At 47.2% G+C, this 22,480-nt stretch overlaps 1 protein-coding gene across 4 annotated transcripts in view; it reads left to right on the plus strand.

Annotated features, from left to right (window-relative positions):
- The window catches only part of ZNRF1 (zinc and ring finger 1), a 90,762-nt gene that overhangs the window by 64,506 nt on the left and 3,776 nt on the right, over window positions 1-22,480 (plus strand). For 3 of the 4 annotated variants that reach the window (XM_032486746.1, XM_032486745.1, XM_032486744.1), the window contains exons 2-3: window positions 1,027-1,086; window positions 12,992-13,087. In XM_032486746.1, the coding sequence (XP_032342637.1) occupies window positions 1,027-1,086; window positions 12,992-13,087 (156 nt within the window). The remainder of the gene's footprint in view (window positions 1-1,026; window positions 1,087-12,991; window positions 13,088-22,480) is intronic. The other variant, XM_014554636.2, reaches the window with a different exon arrangement.

Consider the following 22,480-nt stretch of genomic DNA (forward strand, 5'->3'; position numbering starts at 1 on the left):
TAATGTTACAGCATATTACTCATAATTTTGTTTGCCAGCCAGCCAGATTACTTAACATTAGGAGATTCCTGACTTTCTTAACCGTGAAACTATTATGAATAAAGATTTAGGCAGTATTGCCATGTTCCTTCCACATTGGAGTCTCTTCCTCTGCCATCCTGGCTCCCCCACCTCCCCCTCTCTCATTTTTGCCTCCCAAACTCCAGGTTGTCAGAACCAATATAGTGTAGTATAGTAGCATGCTTTACCTGTGTTGATAGGGGTCATTCACTGTTTTAGGGAGCTTAGAATTGATGATGCTTCTTGCCCATGCTCTGTGTCTGCAAGGTCCCTGGAAAATCCTTGTGAACTCCTTGGTGGTTACCTCATAGCTCTCTAGGGTCTTCCCATCTCTTTCTCTACGGCACTCAGAGCGGTGGATGGCAGAAAAGCAAGAACTGGAGCATGAAGGTTTTGCCCTGGTAGTTCTCTTTGGTGGGATTGATCCCTCTGTTGCTCTTGAGCTCTCAGAACAATGCCCTTCCATTCTTTTGGCCTATTCCTCTTTAGATGCCATTTCAAAGCACAGTTGTGGCCTACAGGCCCATGTCCTCTGAGTTCTTGCCTCCTTCTTCTTCGGCGCTGGAGGTACAGATGAGCAGAGGGTGCCCTGAGAAGAAGGGGCCAGGTCTCGGTCCAGGCAGGAAGCCAGCCAGTGTTCATGCTGCCCAATCACCAGGCTGAACCCGCAGTGTTGCTGCTTGCCTGGGCCCAAGCCAACAGTGTTTATGAAGTGAATACAGTAGCACGTGTTCTGCATCCTAAGGTTACATTGGGAACTATGGAGGAGCCTTCCAGCAGACCTTCAGTGACATGACAGCCCAGGCTGTTAGCACCAATAGACGCAAGTTCCACAGCACTAGGCTAGAGACATTTTTCAGTGTGAGCAGTCACTTCGATGTGAATATCATGTCCATTTGCCTGGTGAGTCCAAGTCCTGGCTGAACATGATCTAATAGTGTGTTCAAACGTTTTCCTTCTTGTCAGTGAGAAATCCCTATCGACCATATGCACGTTGGGATGGACACTGCCTTCAGGAACCCAGAGGTAAATTACTGGACCTGTATGGATTTCATGTGAAACTTTCCTTCTTTGTCCTTTCCCTCTTTGTAACTTTCCTTTTAAGCATGTCCTGGGATGAAGACTCAGGACTCGGAAAAGAGTGTATCCAGGGGAGAGATAGGCCGGCAGTAGGATGGTTCCAAGCACAGTCCCGTTTATCTGGGAACGTCCACTGCGGTCACCTGCTACGAGTGAGGCTATGAGCATGGCCAGTGTCCTGCTCAGACAGCTCCCCACCCTGGAATCGGAAGAAGTGAGGCTCTCTTCCATTGCTAATGTGGAGGCAGTCAACAGATCCTCTGTGGGTAATAACTGCCTTATTTGCCTAAAAGCCAGATGTTATGGTTCCCTTTGTCTTCTTTTGAGAGGAGGTGGTCCTTAGCCCCACTCGATGCTGTTGAGTTTGTGAGGAGAAGGCTGGAGAACTCTGCCTGCTTCTAAGATGTTCTCTGGCATTGCCCAAACACCAGAAAGCCCACTCCAGCAGCAGCTGTGGGTTTGGGATCCAGTGGGCACAGGTGTGTGGTGTGTTGGGGATTGGAATGCAGATGGAATTGAGAGGAAAGCACAGTATCCAGCTAGTAACTAGGCATTTCCTGGCTAGTCTTGTCTACCCCTTTGCCTTGCTCTTAGGTAATCACTAATACCTAAAAAATTAAAGAAATTCTGGTTTGACCCTTTGGATACTAGACAATCTTCCTCTTTCAGCAGATGGTCCATCCTTTAATTAAGACATCACCAAAATAAAAGCCAGATTCATCTGGAGATCACATCCACACTTTTTGAGTCATGATTGGATCCCCCTAAACTTGCCCAAGTGTGGTAGCCATGTGACAAGGGATTATGATTTGACATTCATGTTTCCTGGCCATTAGTTGGGAACTTGATCCCCCTCACACTGAGGCTTTCATCTTTTTTGTGTTTGGACTTGCTCATGCTTGGGTCACAGACCATCATGTCCCTGCTTGCCCCTGCCCCATAATCCGTCTCCTCAGCAGTCCTTCCAGGGCCTCCCTCTGGAGGAAACAGGTTAGAGGGTCAGAGGGAACAGGACCAATTAGTAGCTGTAGTTCCTGCTCCTGGCAAATGCTTTCTTCATTCTTCCCTTGGCTGGAATGCCATCATTGGGCTCCACCCTGCAGGATCACAGCCCGGACTTGCCGCAGCAGCGGGGTGGGTTTGATATCATCAGGCACACATCCGTGCACACAGCCTACGTCTCTCCCCTTTGTTCCCACTGTCGATGTCTTCATCAAGCCTGCTCTCGTTTGTAGTGAATGAACAGGAATAGATGTACTGGATATCTGTGAGGATCCAGTCTATATGTTTTTTAAATATTTACATCTGTATTTTTCATATATTCATTGATTCTAAGGCACATGCATTTCACAATTTAACAACTCTAAAATCAGGATGCATCATATCATCATATCTTAAAATTATAATTGGCAGCTTTTTCTTCTCTCTCAGAGGTTCATAATGGTGTCTCTTAAAATTGATGGCATCACAGAGTCCACAAAATACATTGTATAGGGTCAGCTCATTTTCCCCTTCTTTGCTTGAAGGATTTGTGAATTTCCTCAAATAGGTAGATTTACCAACAAGTCTCAGTGTATTTAAGTTGTACTGGATGCGGCCTGGTAAAATGGTCACCCCACATTTCACATGGCTGTGCTCTGTACAGAGCACTCACTCGTCCATCTTTGGTTGGGTTTTAGAACTATCTTAGACAGTAGGCGGGGCACTATGCAGATATTGCTAACGAGCTTGTACAAGGCCCCCTGGCTACTGATTAGGAAAGTCTGTTCCTTCTGACTCCTAGTATAATTTTCTTTCTTCCAAACCAGTCAGCCTACAATCTAGAAACAGCAAAAATATGTTGGAAATGGAATATACCATATTTAGAGTAGAGAATGGAGATCACTACTGAGAGAATCTCTATAGTAGGTAAAAATTAGGAATCCAGACACCCACAGAAGAAAATAGCTAAACACAGTATATTATCACTATAGAATGCTTAGACATTGAAAATGACAAGTATGGGGTTTGTTGCTGATATAAGGAAAATGTGTATTTTTAAAAGGGAATATGGATATCCAGGCAGAAGAAGATTTTGGGAAGGTGTGGCCAGAATGAGCTTCTCATCCCTTTGACTCCAGTGCCAACCATTGACCTCCTCCAGCAAGCAGGGGCAGGCAGGGCCCAGAGGACTCAGAAAGGCTGAGCTCCTAAGCAAATGCTGAGACAGAGAAGTTTTGGAGGAGATAAGAGGCCTAGAAGATGAAACCAAGACACTGGATACATCAGTAATAGGAATCCTTAGAAGGAGAAAAACATAAAGGAAGGGTGTATCAGTCAGGAGGCTAGAACCAGGTTATAATGTAATAGCAAACAGTCCTACATGCTCAGTAGTTTAACTCAACAGGTTTATTTTTTCCTTTGCAATGCAGTAGCAAGTACAGGTCTGAGAGGAGTGGGCTTTGCTCATTGTTTTTATTCAGGAATGAAAGGTGGTAATAGAGGCTTTGTCTCAATGCAGCGGTGCAGGTAACATGGTGAATCATGAACTAGTGCTTAAAGTTGGCTTGAAGTGCATAGATCACTTGTGCTTCTGTTTCATTGGCCAAAGCAAATTTCAAACCCACCTTTAACTTCAAAGGGAGGCTATTGTGGTCCTGCTGTATAGCTGGAAGGAGGAAAGCTAGAAATATTTGGTGAATGGCGCTCGTGACTTACCACTAGGTGAAATAATTAAAACATATATAAGTGTGTCCTACTAAAATTTCTCTGCCCTTAGGATACACAGAAAAATCTTCCAAGTTTTTAGGCCAAAGGAACATATTATTTACAAAGGAAAAAGAGTCACACTGGCATCAGATTTTCTATTAACAACACCAAGAAACTAAAAGATGGTAGAATTTTATCTACAGACCACTGAGGGATAAAGGAAGGCAACTCAAGAATCCTATACCCAAGTAAACTTTTGTCTAACATAGTACTGGAAGTCCTAGCCAGAGTAGCTAGGCAAGAAAAGATAAAAAAACACATGCAAATCAGAAAGGAAAAAGTAAATTATGAGATGACATGGTATTATTATAGAGAAAACTTTAAACTCCACTAAAAAATGTTAGAACTAATAAACAAATTCAGTAAAGTCAGGGAACTGTCTGGGAAAGAAAATAAAACAATCCCATTATGATAGCATCAAAAAGAGTAAAGTACTTTTAGGAATAAATTTAACCAAAGAGGTGAAAGATCTGTATATTGAAAACTATAAGACATTGATGAAAGAAATCAAAGAAGGCACAAATAAATGGAAAGACAATCTATGCTCATGTATTGAAAGAATTAATACTGTTAAAGTGTCCATACTACCCAAAGTGATCTACAGATTAAATGCAATCCCTGTCAAGAAATTCCAGTGGCATTTTCTGCATAAATAGAAAAAAAAATCCTAAAATTCACAGATTTACCACAAAAAATCTTGAATAGCCAAAGCAATCTAGAGAAAGAAGAATAAAGCTGGAGGCATCACACTTCCTGATTTCAAACCATGTTACAAAGTTATCATCATCAAAACAATACACTATTGGCATAAAAACAGACAACAAAGACCAATGAAACAGAATAGAGTTCATTCTGAATGGAATAGAATGAATAGAGTAAAATGATATAACCCAGAAATAAAACCATGCATATATTGTCAATTAATTTTTGACAATGAAACCAAGAAAACACAATGGGGGAAGGATAGTCTTTTCAATAGATGGTGTTAGGAACACTGGATATCCACATGTAGAAAGAATGATACTAGACCCCTATCATATAACCATACACAAAAAATCAGCCCAATATACATTAAAGACTTGAACATGAGATCTGAAATAGTAAAATCTTGTATTGTATAACTGAAATTTGTTAGATCGTAAGCATTCTCTCAAAAAAAAAAAGTAAATAAGTGACGTGGTGGATGTGTTAATTCGATTGTGGGGGTCCTTTCACAATGTATACGTATTTCAAATCATATTATGCACTTTAAATGTATTAGAATTTTGCCAGTTATAGCTTAATGAAGCTGGAGGGGAAATCCTATACTCAGACAAGATACCCATTCATCTGTCAGAATAAAAGAAATGTATTTGAGCACAGACAGGGAGTCAGCATGTTCTTGTCGCCTGTTGCCCTAGTACTTGCTGTGCCCAGTGACTCAGCCCTTGGTATCCTTATAACACACTGAGGTCACCCCCTCACAGGGGTTTTCCCTGACCCCTGAAGCTAAATTAGCACACGCACGCACGCACGCACACATGTGCGCGCACACACACATCTCTCACTATCTGACACTTGTTCCAGTGTTTTATTATGAAAACTTCAAACACACAGAAAAGTTGAAAGAAGTTTAAATACCTTACTTTTTGATGCATTTTGTTTTAATGCAGACAATTAGTACACTTCCCTTTAAATGTTTCAGTCTGTCTATTAGCTACAGTTCAATGTTTATAGTTTTTTTCTGGTTGGGGTAAAATTTACAAACCATGAAATCTCATATCTTAAGTGTACATTCACTGAATTTTGACAAATGCGTGCATGTGTGTAACCCAAACCCTTCTCATGATACAGAACATTTTCATCACCCTGGGTTTTCTCATCCCTTTTTTAATCAATCTCTGCCCACCTGCTACTCCATAGAGACAACCACTATTCTAATTTTTTTTCCCTCCATTGATTAGCTTTCCCTGTGCTAGAACTTCATGTAATTCCAATTATATGTGCTCTTTTATGCCCTTCATTCAGCAAGTTTTTAATATTCATCCCTGTTATGTGTATCAGTAGTTCATACTTTTGTTTGTTTGTTTTTATGAGGGGGAGGTAATCATGTTTATTTATTTATTTCTATTTGGAGGAGGTACTGGGGATTGAACCTAGGACCTCATACATGGTAAGCATGTGCTCTACCACTTGAGCTATACCCTCCCCTCTAGTTCATGCTTTTTATTGCTGAGTAATGTTCTGTTGTATTCCATGATTATACCACAGTTTTTTAAAAATCAGTTCCATTGATGATCAGTTGGATTGTTTCTGGGGTTTGCTTGTTAAGAATAAAGCTGTAATGAACATTGTGATACACATTTCTTTGTAGACATGTTTTTGTTTCTTTTGGGTAAATATTTAAATGAGGAATTGCTTGGGTTAGGCTCAGTGTGGATTTTGTCTTATAAAAAGCTACCAGGCCTTTTCCCAAAGTGACCGTCTTTCTACACTCTGTCCAACAGTATGAGGATTCCAGTTGCTCCACATCCTCAGCAACACTTGTTGTCAGTCCTTTAAATTTTAATGTTTTGCATTTTAACAAACAGATGTATTAGGGTTCTCTAGAGAAACAGAACCTATAGGAAATATATATAAAAAGATTTATTATAAGGAATTGGCTCATGCAGTTATGGTAACTGAGAAGTCTTGTGATTGCTGTGTGCAAGCTGAAGACCCAGGAAAGCTTTCATTCCAGCCTTGAGCCTGAAGGCCTGAGAACCAGGAGACCAATGCCCTGGATCAGACCTGCAGGCAGAGAGCTCCAATTCTCCTTTCCTCCGCCTTTTAATTGATACCCACCTACGCTGGAGAGGGCAATCTGCTTTACCCTGACTACCGATTCAAATATTAATCTCATCTGGAAACACTCTACAGACACACCCAGCAATGTTTAGCCAAATATCTGGGCATCCTGTGATCCAGTGAAGTTGACACATAAAGTTAACCGGTACAATTTGTGTGTGTGTGTGTGTGTGCGCGCGCATAGAATGTGACATAGCCTCCACTCTTGGGGACACATTTCTTCAGTATAGAAATGTTAAAAAAAAAAAAAAGTCACCCAGTGTTATCCCTTGACCTTTCATATGTAATAAATTCCATTTAATAAAATTCACGCGCCACATGGATGTGAGAGGGAAAGATCTGTGCTGGAAACTGGCCGATAGGGATGGAGTGTGTGGAGTGTGGGGATGGGGCTCCCTGAGTCCCTGGGTGAATTACATCTGCCCCTTGCTGGGCAGGAGGTCCTGCCTGGATGGCAGTCCTGCCTGAATGGTGAGGCTTCCTGTACCCTGGTTGCTTCTTTTGATTCTTCTCCCTTTAGGTGATCCCAGAGACAGGCAGAACTGGGGCAGGGCTAAAATAGCGCCTCAGCATAGGAGGGAGGGCCTAGGAGGGAACTGGGGCAACGTGTGTAGAGCACACGTCCTGCCCAAGAAATCAGGTCTTAAAGGAGAAGGTTGCCATTTTGGAAAATGAGAAAGACTTTCATTTATCTGCAGCAAGATAAATGCTGTAGAGGATTGAGAGAGAATTATAACCTGAGCTGGTTGCCCCATCCATCCTCAGTTGCTCTGTCAGTCAAATGACAGGACCTGGGTGAAGTCTGAGGGGCCCAATTACCCGAACCAGGAAGATGCTTAACGCAGGTAACCACATGCCCGTTCCTGGGTCACTTGGTTCCCCTGCCTGGGGGCTTACCCTGACACCAGTTTCCTTTGGCCCGAGGTAGCAGGGTCAAGGCCCTGCACCTGGTGGCGAATGCAGGCTTGTCTTTTATGAGGAGCTCTGGTCTCTGATTCAGCCAGCCAAGTGGCAAAGGATTTCCTCACTTCGAAATCTTGTGGAAAGACAGGAAGCAGCTGGGCTCTGGCTGGGCTCTTCTGGGCTTTTCTGGCTACATAACCTTGGGCTGATCTGATGCTGAGCGCAAGAAAGGAAATGAGGTCTCCGTTAAGACCTCTGTCTCTCTCTTCCACCTGGGAGAGGGTAGTCCTGCAGCAGCATTTGCTTGGTAGAACCTGCCCAGCACAGAATGGGGAGATTGTGGGCAAATTCCCCTTAGGGCAGTGTCAGTTGTTCTTTCTCGTTTTGAGAGGCTGGCAGAAAAGGACTAGGAACTGGGTAGGTTCCCTGCCTCTGCCAGTCTGGTGGGAGCAGACAAAGGCTCAGGGGAACCAGTGTCAGACTTGACTGGCAAGCCTGAGCTCACCAACGCCTCCCTTCACTCTGTCGGTTGTTAAAGACACAACACAGGCAGGGCACCACCTCTAATAGGTGATTAGACGGATAGAGGAAGGCAGCTGGGTTCACGTGCTGTCTGCTCACCCTGCTTCCAGGGCGGGATGGGCGGGGGTGCAGCTGGGGAGTGTCAAGCCTCCACCTGGAGCGTTCTTTCTCATGAAGGAAAATAAAGCATCTCTTATACGGGCTTCCTGGGTGCTGATGAAAGTCCCTTGAAATTAGACAAAAATCATGTCTATTGGATGACTTTGTGGACCATTGTTTGATCTTTGTTTGCAGGGCTGATTTTAATTCAGTTGGGACTTTTTTCCCATATGGTATCAAAATCTCCTAGATATTTTTTTTAAACCTCCAGATAGCTTGTAGAGATCACAGTATTTATCATTCTGTAGGTCTGTTGATACTGAGTCATGACTGGACAATTACGAGAAAAGATTGGGGCGGTAGAGTGGTAGCATCCATCTTGATCGTCAGATGACCTTTTAGGAAAGATGGTGGGTGGGGACATCCACCCCCGGAACTCTCCATGTTTTTCTGTCCCTCTTACCTTTTGCCCTTTATTTTCTATTTAAAAGGTAACTTGCAAACTCAGCATCTTACAACCAGTGCTATAGGCTCAGTGCCGAGTGAAAAGCAGAACTCTGTCCTTCCACATTAATAGAATTCCCAAGAAAAAAAAAACAAACAGTTGTTTAAGTTTATGGGATTATCCAGGACCATGGGTGCTTCAGGAGAAACTACTGGGACAACGTGGAAGGTCTGAGATGAATATTTGGTAATACCCTGTGTCTGTGTTGTATTTTACTTCCTTTTTGCCAGGAAGTGCCTCCTCCTGTGCTGCTCAGCCTGTCCCACAGCTCGGGGGACATGGTGCACACTGGTTGGGGGTGCTGGTCAGACTTCCTGGCTGCTCTGTCCTAGCTCTGGGACTCTGGCTGCGTTGCCTTGACCTCTCTTGGTGTTGGTGTTGTCTTCTGCAAAATAGAGTTAACATTAGTACCCACCTCATATTCTGGTAAATGAGAAGCCATGTAAAGCCCAGTGACTGCCCATAGTAATGTAAATACAAGCTATTATTTCTCATCATGTGCACGGGTGGGTGCCATAGCAGTTAGCCAGGGACTGTTGTTCCACATCGGTTGTATGGGAAAACCATACACCATGCTCTGAAGTAGAGAAGAAACAGATAGGACCAGCAGGAATGGCCGCTGGCCAACCACTAGTGCACTCTGCACGGCCGTGGCCAAGGTGCCCTGCTGGTCCATCAACCCCACCTCTCACCCACCCCTCCAGCCCCGTTCCCTCCTCCTCATTGAGCACGGCCGTGCTTGATGATGATAATGCCATCGTACACTTGTTTAGCTTCTTTTCAGCATTTATTATCTCATTTGATCTTGAAAGGGAAGTGAATTCCTCTATTTTTCAGATGAGGAACTGAAGTTCACAGAGACACAGACAGTAGATAAGTTGCCATGGTTTTGAGGCTGGAAAACCCAGGTCATCTTGGCCTTTCCCACTCATGTAATAGACCTTGAGTTATTTTTTGAGCCTTAAACACATACACACACAGGCAGAGGTAGGTGACACAAGTGGTACTGACCCTGCTTTCGTTAGAATGTAGGTCTCTCCCTACTACAGTAACACTTCCTTCAAGACATAGTATTTCCCAGCCCACCTCTTTCTTAAAACACTGTTCTGAAATGTGTTTTCCAACACCACCAAACAATTAACTTAATTCAGATAGTATCTACGTGGAGAGCATCAGCTTCCACAGGTTAAGGGCTCAGTCCCACAAGACTGCCCTCACTTCAGATGCCAGCCACAAGCCCGGGTTGTCACCTCTGCTTTGACCCAGCTGGGTTCCCATGACCCCCCTCCTCACGTTTGTTTAATTTGCTAGAGTGGCTCCCAGAACTCTGAGTAACATTTTACTTACTAGATCAATGGTTTGTTATAAAAGGATGTAAATCAGGAACAGCCAGAGGGAAGAGATACACAGACCAAGGCGAAGGGAAAGGGCACAGAGCCATGCTCTCCAGGCGCACCACTCTCCTCAAATCTCCGTGTGTCCACCAGCCTGGAAGCCCTCCAGGGGTTTTTTGGGGGCTCCATCTGGAGTTTTTTGGGGGCTCCATTACATAGGCATGATTGATTAAATCATTGGCCATTGGTAATTGATCCAATATTCAGCTCGAGGGTGAGGCTGAAAGTCCCAGTCCTCTAATCACATGGTTGGTTCCCTTGGCAACTGACCCCCATCCTTAGGTTACCTAGGGGCTTTCCAAAAGTCATCTCCTTAACATAAACTCTGGTGTGGTTGAAAGGGGCTGGTTATGAGTAACAAGACACTCCTTTCATCCTTTCACCTTTGTCTCTGGAGCTGTTTCAGGAAGTGATGACAAAAGACCAAATATCCGTCTTACTATGTTAGGAAGTTCCAAGAGTTTTAGGAGCTCTACACCAGAAGCAGGACAAAACCCAAATATATATTTCTATTATAAATCACGGTATCATACTTGGGGTCAACTCTTTCTTCCCTAATGGAAAGGGCTTGAGGTTGTGAGCTAAGAAATCTGATTCTGGTCTCAGCTCTGCCCCTCAGTTGTTTGGCTAACTGGGGCCTCTTTCTTTATCTGTACAGTGAGAGGACTGGTCTAAACCTATGAGTCTCACCTTGTTTCTTCCTAGAACATAAATATCTGCTGACTTTCCCTAATAGACCTTCTTGTCGAGTGGCCTTATGTTTAGTCCTATAGCTGTAACTTGATTCTCATTGGGATGTGAGGGGTTGAATGATGCTAATGTAAGAGAGACAACCATGACTCTGCTCTAAGTTACAGAAAAATGAGTAATGTATGAGATGTAAAGCTTTTCGTTAGTAGCAAATCACTTAGTAACAAAACACCTCCCAGTGACTGGGTCAGGGCCTGGTCTTAGAGGACCTGAGCAGGAGCACATTCACCCTGGCCTGCCTGCAGCCCTGAGACCTAGGCCTGCAGACAGGGTGCTAACTTAGCAAGTCTAAAGTACAAGCATCCTGTAGTCACTTAAAGTGTTGCAAAACCTTGGTCTTTTGAATCAGGGAAAAAAAAGTGAACAAATCTCTAAAGAAAATGAGTCTCCTAGTGGCTGGTCTGTCTATGGAATGTTGTAAGTATTGGTTTAAGTGCAGGGTACAAGCTTGGGGTCAGATTCAGGGGTACAGAGGGGCTTAGGTTAGATGTGAAGAGCATCCTCATTTTTACTAGACTGGAGGTCGTTACTTAACCTGTGCCAGGAAACTGGGGATGGACCCTCCCGCATCATGTTTCTTTTCCCTCTTCTGGTTTTCTCATTAATGGATTCATAACCACCCAGAGGATCAGAAAAAAACAGCCCTTTCTCAAAGGTTGGCCAGCGTCCTTGGTTTAGTAACATTTCCAAGACTTTCTAGCCAAGACAGTTAGATGCTGAAGATCTTTGAGGAGAAGGGTTGGAGGAACAGGGGCTGTGTCATGGCATCCAGAATTTCCACTTTGCCTGGAGTAAACCAGACTGTGGGTTTTCTGTCTGGTCCTGTAACTCAGAACATTGTCCCTGAAGAGAGGAGGGTTGGAGAAGACTTTACAAAGGGCTTGTACCCTACCCAAGAACATGGGAACCAGCTTGCTTCCTGTCTCAGCACTACCAGCTGTCAGAGTGGAGAGCTTTCCATACAGAATGAGCGTGGCCCCTCAGGAAGGACAGTGGTGTGAACTCTCTTGTCCTGGAGCAGCTAACAGTCAACACGAACTCTTTTATCTGTTTTGTAATAAATATTGCTGGTAGGTGTTACCAGTATCCACTAAAACTGTGCATGGGACATTTTGACTAAAAATTAACAGAAGAGTAGGATCTTCAAACAGTAGATGTACTGTGTTTGACCTAGGAATTCCAGACTCGGAATGTAGGAATTATGGTCACAAAAGGGAGAAGCTGTGATGTGTAAAATTTGATGTGGACAAATGAATTAACTTTTCCATAGTATTGGATATTTTGGGTCGGCTGAAAAAGAAGTAATCCACTTGAAAATAATTTTAATAAAAGTAAAATGGGGAAAATTGGAAATAGTGTATCTGTATCTATAAAAACCGATCAAAAAATAATTTATTAAAAAAGTAGATCAAAGGACGAAGTTTATTTAATGGAGTTTGACTCAGAAGATTCTCAACCAAAATCTCCAATACTTACACAGTTCCGATGAAACTCCTTGGGTGTATAAGCAAGCTTCCTCGGGAACAAAATAGCAGGGTCTGTCGCCTGTCGTTGTGGAACAGCTGTTAGTCTTGGTGGCATGTGGCCAAGGCATGTGTGGCATTTGGGAGTGCTCTGGAGGGCCACCCCGCTGCTTGCACACTCAGGGGACAGCTGCCTGAGCCCCAGGGAGGAACGGGGCTCTGGGTGAATGATGGAGGTGCCATCTTCCACAGGTGACCTAGCCCCAGGGGGTTTTAAACTAAACTCTTTTTTATTCAAAGACTGATTATTGCCTTGATTCCATGGCTCCCTATCCCCACTGCCCACTAGACCCCCTTGGGAAAGGGTCTAAAAGAAGATAAAACTCAAATCAGGTGTCAGTGACTTCTTGTAAACTTCTAGAAGAGGCATGAGAGGGTAAGCCTCAGGGGGAAAATGGGAGTTGGAGGCTGCAGTAAAACAACAGAATTTTGCCTGCCTAATGAAGGCGAAATCAGCCCTAAATTGTAATCCCCCATGTTGACTCTGACCCCACGTGGCCTTAGTCATTTAAGAGTTCCCACATTTATTATGGATATACTTGGTTTGGAAAAACCATTTCATTTTATTTCCTCTTTTTCAGGTTTTAAGTGCCCCATTTGCTCCAAGTCTGTGGCTTCCGATGAGATGGAAATGCACTTTATAATGTGTCTGAGCAAACCTCGCCTCTCCTACAATGGTAAGAGCTTGGCCGGGGTGCCTCTGAGCAAGGGTCTCCCCAGCGTCGCGTGGCTCTGGGTGGCATCTCCACGCGCATCTCCACCCGCCTCCGGCAGTACCGCCTAAGCTGCGATGAGGAAGCTGATGGCGCAGGGAGCCTTGCTAGCTGGCTGGAAAGGAGGAGGAGTGGGACGAGGAGGAAGGCACCAGGTTGAGTTGGGAAGTGTCTTGGGTGGCCCCTTTAGCCCTGCCCTTTCTTCTGCCCTCTTAGTTCCTCGCACCTCTAGTCACACAGCAGACAGCAGAGGGCCTAGGGGAGCGCCAGCTCTCTCTGGGGAAGGGGAGTCTGTTCCGTGGTTTGTATAAAGCACTGAAGCCTGACCCTCCACCGCAGAATTAGTGTGCGCTTTGGACATCCTTTGGGAATTAGAATGCTGACCTGCCTCCTGCTCGCTCCACTGAGGCTGTGCTGCTTTTGGCCGTGGAGGCTGCCTCGGAGTTGAGCAGCGAGAACAACCAGGGGCGGGATCACTGGGCCAGGGGACTCCACAAAACCCCAGTCCCCCTGCTGCGGCATCTCTGTGGACAAAATGAAAGTCAACGCCTGCCTGGTTTGTTGTGAGGAAAGCTTGGAGCCCAACTGACATGGGTCCAGAGTCGGCCTCAACCACCATGGCTATGTCATCTTAGACAAGGGCTCAGGCAGCAGAGCCTTGATATTCTGGTCCCTAAGATGGGGAGCTCAGTACCTGGTTCACAGGATTTTTGTCAGAGTAAAGTGAGACATTACCCATAAAACCCCTCAGTGCTGAGATTGGCACATGGTCAGTGCTCAGGAAATTACAGCTGCCCCGAAAGATGGAAGGCCACCCATGGGTTTCTTTCTGTCATTTCCACAGTGGACCAACTGCTCCGTGGTGCCAGGCACCCGGTGCTGCCCGCGGCAGTGGGTCTGTCCAACCTTTGTGCTTAAGTATGGTCTTCAAACCACATTCCTCAGAGAGCTGTGTCTTCTGTGAAGATGGGTACCCTATCTGAGTGGAGTGTGCCCAACCCTGTAGGTTAGAGTCACTGCGATGCTGAGGAGAGGAGCTCTGAGATTTCTCAGGATCTGAGGACAGGACGGGAGCCAGGCCCTCATCACCTAACAGCCGTCCTGACGGTGAAAGTGTCTTGGGTCAACTCTCCGTACAGACCTGTCCTTGGGCTCCTGCCTCCTCAGACCCAGCTGTGCTCCCTCCACAGCATTGGCCTGGGAAGGCCAGATGATTCCAGATTGTTCCTGCAAAACTGATCTAACGCATCGGATCTGCTTGATTCTCCTGAAAACACGTCCTGCTGTTCTGTTATCTCCTGACTTGTGCAGCCAATAGGCCTGGATGTGGGCTGGTGGGCCGGTTACCTGTTGTCTCAGCTACACATAGTCTAGTGACCTTTGCTGTCACCAGGTTGGAGGAACAGCTATCTCTGCTCCCAGATGTCCTTCCCCGTCATCTCCACCCTGGGGTCTGGGAAAGCCCCTCTTCTCCCCAGTGGACAGCCTCTCCCTTCCCTGGGGACCGTCTGATAACGAGTCTCTGAATCTGGCCCCTTGAGTTCTGGGCTCCCCGTCGTTGGGGTGTGTTCCCTGGAGGATGCTTAGCTCCACTTGTTCATTCCTTGTCTCCACCTGGAACCAGGGAGAGAGAGGAGTCTTCTCCCGGGGCTGGCAGCCCTTCCCAACCATGGCCTCAGAAACTGTTCTTTTATTTCCCACACGTGCAGTGCCCTCGTGAAGACTGCTTTTTGTCCCATGGGGCGCTGGGGAGAGTCCTCCGGAGACACTGGCTTGCTGTCACAAGAACACAAAGCAGCCTCAGAGTGGGCTCGCCCGACAGGCCTGGGCTCTCAGCGTCATCGGGAAGAACGTGGCAGGGCAGCTGTGGAGGACAGGGTGCGCTGGGGGCTGCCTGAGTGAGGAGGCCCCACACGCCCCACTTGGACAGTAGGGCAGTGAGGGCATTGGGCTTCTCTCCCAGAGAACTGCCCGGGAACTGCCCATGACACCTCCAGCGCCTCTTCATGTTTGCGTGTACGTGCCAGTGCTGCTGTAGGTGACCCCCTGCCTTTCATCTTTGCCTCCATGGGGGAGCAGGCCTCAGCCCAGGTTACCTGCAGAACCCACACTTGGAGTCTGAATCCCCTTAGAGGAAGGGGAGGTTGGCCCACCAGTCTGTGGCTTAACCGTGGCTATTCTTAGTCAGTTCCCACTCCTTCCCTCTACCTCTAATTGAAAAGCCACCTCTTCAGAGTGTGTGAGTGAATGTGTATGAGTACAAACTACAGGCTTTAAACTGGAGCGTCTCTTGAAAAAGCCAGTCCTTTACCACCAGAGGCAAAGAGAGGCGTGTTGCATCTGGTCCCGTCAGTGGAATTTGTCTTAAGATGAGGGAGGTACTTCAGCAACCCTGGCCTGGCCTCTCTGTGTACACTGTTTTTGGGGGGGTTTTTTCCCCCTCTGTGTGCACTGTTAACACGAAAAGGAGGCCTTCTGGCTGGATTCCTCACATTCAATCTTTGTCTTTTCTAAAGATACCTAAACCTTCCAGATACAAAGAAGGCATTTGGAGTTTGTATATGGAGCATGAATCTCCGGGGCTGGTCTAGGGCCTGTTCTGGTTTAGATAAAGTACAGGCATTTCTGAGGCCTTAGGCCAAAGTCCCAGGTCTGACCTCTAGAAATTTATTTTGGTTTTGCCAGTCACATATTTTACGTGATTTCTCATCATCCCAGCCTACCCAGCTTCACTTTATCTTTTCTATTAAAAAAAAAAAGTGAAGAGACTTACAGCATTTGTGAGGGGTAGAACTCTTGGAATCGTTCTGGAAAGGAAACAGTGTAAGTCTTTCTTAGTGGATTAATAACTGCTGTTTTCTTGTGAAGAGTCACTAGATCTCCTGATTGCTCCCCTTGGAGATTTCTCACACAACACACACACACACACACACACACACACACACACACACACACACACACACAGAGTCTTTTGTAGGTGCTGGTACCAATTGGGGAAATTTTTAGAAAATTTACAGTGGTTATATAAGATGAAATTTAGTTAACCACCAAAGGGAAAAAAGTAGAAACCCCCTAAATGAGGCAGATAGAAAGTAGTATTTTTCTTATTATGAGGGTTGGCCTGAGCTGTAGGTTGGAAGGCCTCCAGTAGCTGTTTGCCAGATTTAAAAGAAAAAAAAAAAAAAAAGCCAATTTAGGAAAGGCAAGACTAGTTTAACTGGCTCACCCAGTGCTCAAGAGAAACGCAGAGACCAGTTATTGGTGCTCCCAGTGGGGCACTAGCTTGTGAGGCCCATTTTCCCAGGCAGAGGGGCTGGAAGGGATCTGGACTCCGGAGCGAGGAATCTGCTGTCCTCCATTCTCTTCCACGGGCAGCTCTGAACCCAGGATGCCTCAAATTGATGAAGTAGTTGGTGAGACCCATTTTTGTGAGTAAATGTGATCAACTTGTTGGGGCCTTTTAATTTCTCTCCCTTTCCACCATCATTTGTGGTTCTGGGACTAGGGGAACTTGCACCCTCAAGAATATGCACTCAGATTTTGATCATCAAACTGCTCAGCTCACCGAACAAGCCTGGAGATGGGGGCCTGATTCTGCTATGAACAGAAGAGAGTCACAGGACTCTGTGTGGTGTGGAGTCGTGACAGATGACCGATTGTCCATTGAAAGCTGAGAGGCCCTGATTCTAGGACCAGCCAGGGGTCCTTGGCCCTGCAAGAGTCTGGCATGTGGCAGGGTCGTTGGCCAGCAGTATTAAGAGAGCTTGGTGGCTGGCTGTCAAAGCAGCTTCAAAAGATCCTCTCACCTCAGCTTTCTGCCGGGGGTGCAGACCCATGTGGTACTTCTTAGGTCCTGACTGCCCACCCCTCCTCTCTGAGGAAGGTCATTGCCCCAACTTCAGAGCTCTTGAAATGCTAAATGTCACTCAAGGTTTCTTTGAAAGAAAGGGAATCTGGCTCCCCTAAAAGGAGGAACACCTCCTGCTAGTTTACCCCCAGCCAGCAGACCTGTGTGAATATTGCTTACTTGGCCTGTGTCTCTGCTCTCAGTGACCCTGTGGTTGGAATGGAAGTGCCTTTTCTTGGGCCTTGAGAGAGCCAGGTCCTGGCTGTGGTTTGCCTGGCCCAGTGGGGCACTGCTAGGAGCTATTGTTTCCTGCTCAGCAGTAGCTGGCTGGCTGCAGAGGTGTCTGTCTGGGTGCTCTTCCTGCAGGAGGGAAGGGAGGTAGGGGTACTGAGTTGGGTCACTGGGAAGTCTCTGTAAATACGAAGCCCTCTAAGCCTGAGGGCTCACACCTCTGGGGTTGGGGTGGAGATGCCACTGCTGGTACAGGAACTCTCTACTCAGAGTTTCCCCTTTGCCTGGAGATTTCCCAGGAAGGGAACTGGTGAGGCCTGGCATTGGTGGCACGGCCCCTTCCTTTCCCTCATGAGCCTGGGCCAGCAGCTCTGCGCAAGTTGAGGAGGCTGCAAGGCGAGGCTCTTCCGCACCTAGGCTGGAAATAAGGCCAGGGGGTGGATCTGTGCCTCTGACTCATCTGCTGGGGGTTCTCCCTCTGGCTCCCACCTTCCTTCCCCCAGGCCATGACTGCCATCTGGCACAGGGGGAATGGATTGTGGATGATACCTCTCCCAGCTGCTGGCTCCATGCCTGCAGCACAACAGCCTTCCCTCCATGCTGCCAGCAGCTCTGGGCGCCCACTTGGGGGATATCAAGCCAGTGCCCCTCGTGGGCAGCAGTGCAGCTCTCTCAGCCTGGCCTGTTCACTCTGAGCACCTAGGTTCCTCCACTCACATTCACAAAACGAGAAAGAACTGAAGCTGGCTGTAAGATAGGTGGTGTTTTTCAGCTCTAAGGAGGAGACCCTATTGCCTGGCCTTTTAAGGAAAAGAGGCAGGGTGGCCAAGAAGAAGGGACTTAGCGTGGGAGTCATGGCCACTTAGCAGCTTCCTGAGTTGATCCAAAGACCCCCACAGGGTGTTTAGGGTTCACTGAGCTGTCCATGACATTCCTGGCATATAACTGGCCGAAGAAGAGAGGGCTCTTTTTTATCCTCCTCCTCGATCTGTCTTTGGTAAACAGCCGCTATCAGAAGTGTCTCCCCTCTTGTCTCAGGGAGGGGGCAGAAGTGGGCATCACCTCCCACCCAGCCCCATCAGACAGCATTGCCTGCCACTCTGGGCTGGTTCCCCGGTCAGGCCAAGCACACTGCCACACTCCCCCTGGGTGGGGATGTTGGCTTTGTACACGGGGGTCAGGAAGCTGTGAGCAGGGGAAGCGGGGCAGTAAGAAAAAGGAAGAAAGCTCTTGAGTGGCATTGGTTGGGACCCCCTCCTCTGGGGACCTAGGGGTGCCCAGGGGCGTTTATAGTCTGTCTGCAGAGTGGCCTCAACTGTTCCGGGCTCGGGGTCCTCAGCTTGGTGCTGCAAGGCCCTCCAACCATGGGCAGAGCTGGCTCTCATCAGAAGAGTGTGGAGATCTCAGGGATTATCCTGATAGCCAGGCTTCAGCTTCAGCTTCAGCCATCTCCACTCTCCTGCTAGGCACATGGGACATCTGGGAGCTGCTGACTCCTGGAGCCCCAGGGATTGGGACAGGAAGTTTTCCTCAACCCATTCAGGCCTGTTGGCGTGTTTGTGCTCCTCCTGCCTTGCTCCATGGGAGATGCTGCAGGTGTGGGTGCTGCTTGCCTCCTGGCACTTCAGGGTCCCAGCCCTGGCTCCTCCCCATCCTGGGAACCTTCGGTAGCCTTTTGTAGCCAGGGCTCTGGGTCCTGGTGAAGTGTGCTTCCTATTGTGCCAGCCTGGAGGACAGCTGCACAGTTTAGTTCTTCCCACCCATGCTGCAGACCCAGGCTGGCTGCTGAGGCCGGAGCACTGTGCATAAGGATGCTTCATAAAGGGCTGTGTGATGGTGATCAACTGTCAGGAAGAAATGCTGTGTTTCGCTTCCATGTGCTCAAGTCTGAGTCCTTGATGAGAAAATGAACCACCCTGCTGCCTCCTTCCCCTTCCCCTAGTGATCCCCGGGGAGAAAAGAGAGGAGAGTCAGGTCCAGTCCTGCCAAAGAAGCAAGCCCCAGGCCTCATCCCTGCGCCCAGTTCCCTGCCCTTGTCTCAGCATGGACCCTCCTGGAGCTGACAGGGCAGGGAGAGCAGAGCCCATGCAGAAAAGTCTAACCGCCCCCTAGGCTCACAGCCCAGTTACCAGTCAGAAGGGGATGCTGATTTGGAATCAGTAATGTTGCTGTGCTCCTGAGGAAGTCATCTGTAAGTGAGGAGATGAGCACAGGAAGGCGGCTGTATCCAGCCCCTCACTTTGTAGAGGAGACACCCAAGACAAAGCGGGCAGGAAGTCAGTGCCCAAGAAGGTCTGCAGTACGCCTGCTTCCTCAGAGCTGGACTATTTTTCTTCCTGTCTTTATTAGAGTTTTTTACTCCTAGTATTTTATTATGAAAAATGTCAGACGTACATCACAGTTGAGGGTTTCGCATCTGGATTCTGTGTTATACTGTTCTTGCTCTGCTGCACCAATCCATCTTATCCTTTTGATACTTCAAGAGTAAAATGAAAACACTAGTCTCTTTCTTTATTAGGGTTTTTAATTGTAAAAGTAATACACCTTCAAACAATCACAATTCAAAAATACATTAAAAATAATTTTCTTCTAACCCTCCTTTCCTCCATCACTATTAAAGTGTGTGTTTCCTTCCAGACTTTTTTCTTTCTTTGCTTACACACGGAGACACACACACACACACACACAAATATTTAAATATGTATGGCATCCAGTGCTTTAAGAAAAAAATGTGGTCGTACCCTTTTATAGATCTGCCACTTGCCATGTTTGGAATCTGAGGTTACAGTCCAACAGCAGACCGGCTGTGCTGTCTGCTTTTCCTGTTCACGTTGTCCTTTCAGGTGGGCTTTGGGTTAGGCAGATCTTAGCAGATAAAGACAGTGGCCACAGGTTGTCCTGGTGGCCAGGAAGCTGAAAGTGACTTCTCTCCCAGCTCATATGCACGGGGACTTAAGTATTGAGTATTTCCATCTCTGGCGTCCCTAATGGGGAACCCTGAGTCACCATAGCCTTTTAGGCCATGAAGAATCCTCATTTATGGGCCCCAGATGGTTCCCCTTCCACTCAAGTAAAGAGGGCAAAGAAACAGCAATGGCTTGAGGGCACCACGCAGAGGGTCTTAGAGTTCACCTGGGTTCAGTCGTCTGCCTTCTTTGGATTTGTCTAATCTCTTTATCTGGCATCTACCTTGTCATCCACATCTCTCCTCTAAACCCCAGATCTGGACTTGAATGGACTCCTGGAGGTTTCCATTAGCCAGTCCCAGTAGCTGCCTAGTCAGCACCTCCCACCCATCTCTGAGTTCACCACTTCCTTCCCAAGCCCAGCCTCCCCCTGGGCTCCTTGTTGAGATGAGCACCTTCTGTTTCCCCAGGGCCCCCTGTTAGTGTGACCCGCTTCGTCCCCGTCGCTGGTGCCGGCCTTGAGTTCATCTCTCCTGCAGCCCTGCATTAGCCTCCAGGGTGGGCTCCCCATCTCTGGGTTCTTCCAGTCATTCCCAGTAGTTTCCAGAGACCAGAGTGCATCTCCAAGTCCCCAGGACCCCTCAGTGAACCAGGTAAAACCCAGGCAGCACAGTGGGACACAAGTCTGTCCTCAGGAAGTTGGTCTCATCTCCTGCTGTGGCCCCATGACTTCTACCTCCCATAGCAAATGTCCTGCCTTCCCAGGTGCACAGATGCTCTCCCCTGTGCCTAGAAATCTCTCCCTGAACAGTCCCCACCCCAGTTAGGCATCTCCCATACTTCTCACCCCTGGGCCTAGATGCATTGTAAGACTTCTAGAAATTCCTGTGCTGTTCATTTCCATTTCTGGTTCAGCCTCCCCTGCTAGACTTTGAGCTTCTTGGATCCTGAGATCATGGCTTATTCACTGAATTGCTGGTGCCCAGAATGTCATAGAAACTCAGTGAAGCCTGCTGACTTGGCTGTGGCACTCCCTCCCTGTTCTGCTCGGGCTGTTCCGGTCACAGCTTCACTAGGGGCCTGTGGTGTGCAGTAGCTTCCTTCCATTCATTCTGTTTTTGTGGGTGTGTGGGGTTTTTTTTTCTTTTTAATTGAGTTAAAATTCATACAATATAAAGTTTTTTTTTAAATTGGGGGGGTGAGTAATTAGGTTTATTTATTTATTTGCTTCACTTTTTTAAGCGGAGGGACTAGGGATTGAACCTAGGACCTTGTGCGTGCTCAGCATGCACTCTACCACTGAGCTATCCCCTCCCCACTAAAATCATTTTTAAATGTACAGTTTAATAGCATTTAGGACATTCACAATATTGTGCAATCACTGTCTCTATCTAGTTTCCAGAAAAGAACGCCTCACATGAGTCCACCTACGTGAAAAACCTAAGGTTGTAAACCCCATAGCACCAGAGAGTGGGAAGTGTTTGGGGAGAGGGAAATGGGCAGTTGCCACTCAGTGGGTAGAAAGCTTCAGTTATGCAGGATGAGTAAGTCTAGAGGTCTGCTCTGCAGCGTGGTGCCCGTAGTTAACAGTTCTGTGCTGTGCACTTAAAGTCATGTTAAGTGTTCTTGCCACAGAAAGAGAAGAAAAATCCCTTACTCATTAAGCAGTCATCCCCCAATCCCCTCCTTGCCCCCAGCCTCTGACCTGCTTTCTGTCTCTATGAATTTGCCTATTCTGAACATTTCACATAAATGGAATCATGCAACAGGTGGCCATTTGTGTCTGGCTTCTTTCACTCAGCATCACGTTTTTGAGGTGCACCCATGTTGCAGCACGCATCAGCTCTGCACCCTCATCCTGGCTGAGTAGTACTCCATTGGGGGCACACACTTGTCATTTCTCCATCAGCTGGTGGACATGCGGGTTGTTCCCGCTTTTGGCTTTGTGCCCAGTGCTGCCATGGACGTGCCCGTACTCGTATTTGCTAGCATGCATGTTTCTTCCATCCCTCCTTGCCTCGCACCACTGTCTCCATCACCTTATTTTTTCAAAACAGAAATCAGTGCACCTGGTCTGTGTGTGTGTGTTTAGGGGAAAAGTCTGTTCAGGGAACCACTTTGCCTGTGCTGCCTCTGCTACGTGTCTCTCCCTCTCCAAGCCTTTTTCATCCTTCATTGTCTGCGCCTCTTATTTGGTGATTAATCCCATTTTGCCTTCAGATAATTCGCATGTCTTGTCTCCACACTGAGGGCCTTCACATCATGGTTCCTCTGGGGCTTCTGTGTTCCCCACGGAGCCTCGCAGACCTCAGGCGACCTAAGCGGTCCCAGCCAGCTCTAGACTTGTGCCTGCTGTGTGCACCTGCCTGCGGT

This window comes from Camelus ferus, chromosome 9, assembly GCF_009834535.1.
Source record: "Camelus ferus isolate YT-003-E chromosome 9, BCGSAC_Cfer_1.0, whole genome shotgun sequence".
Lineage (NCBI taxonomy): Eukaryota > Metazoa > Chordata > Mammalia > Artiodactyla > Camelidae > Camelus > Camelus ferus.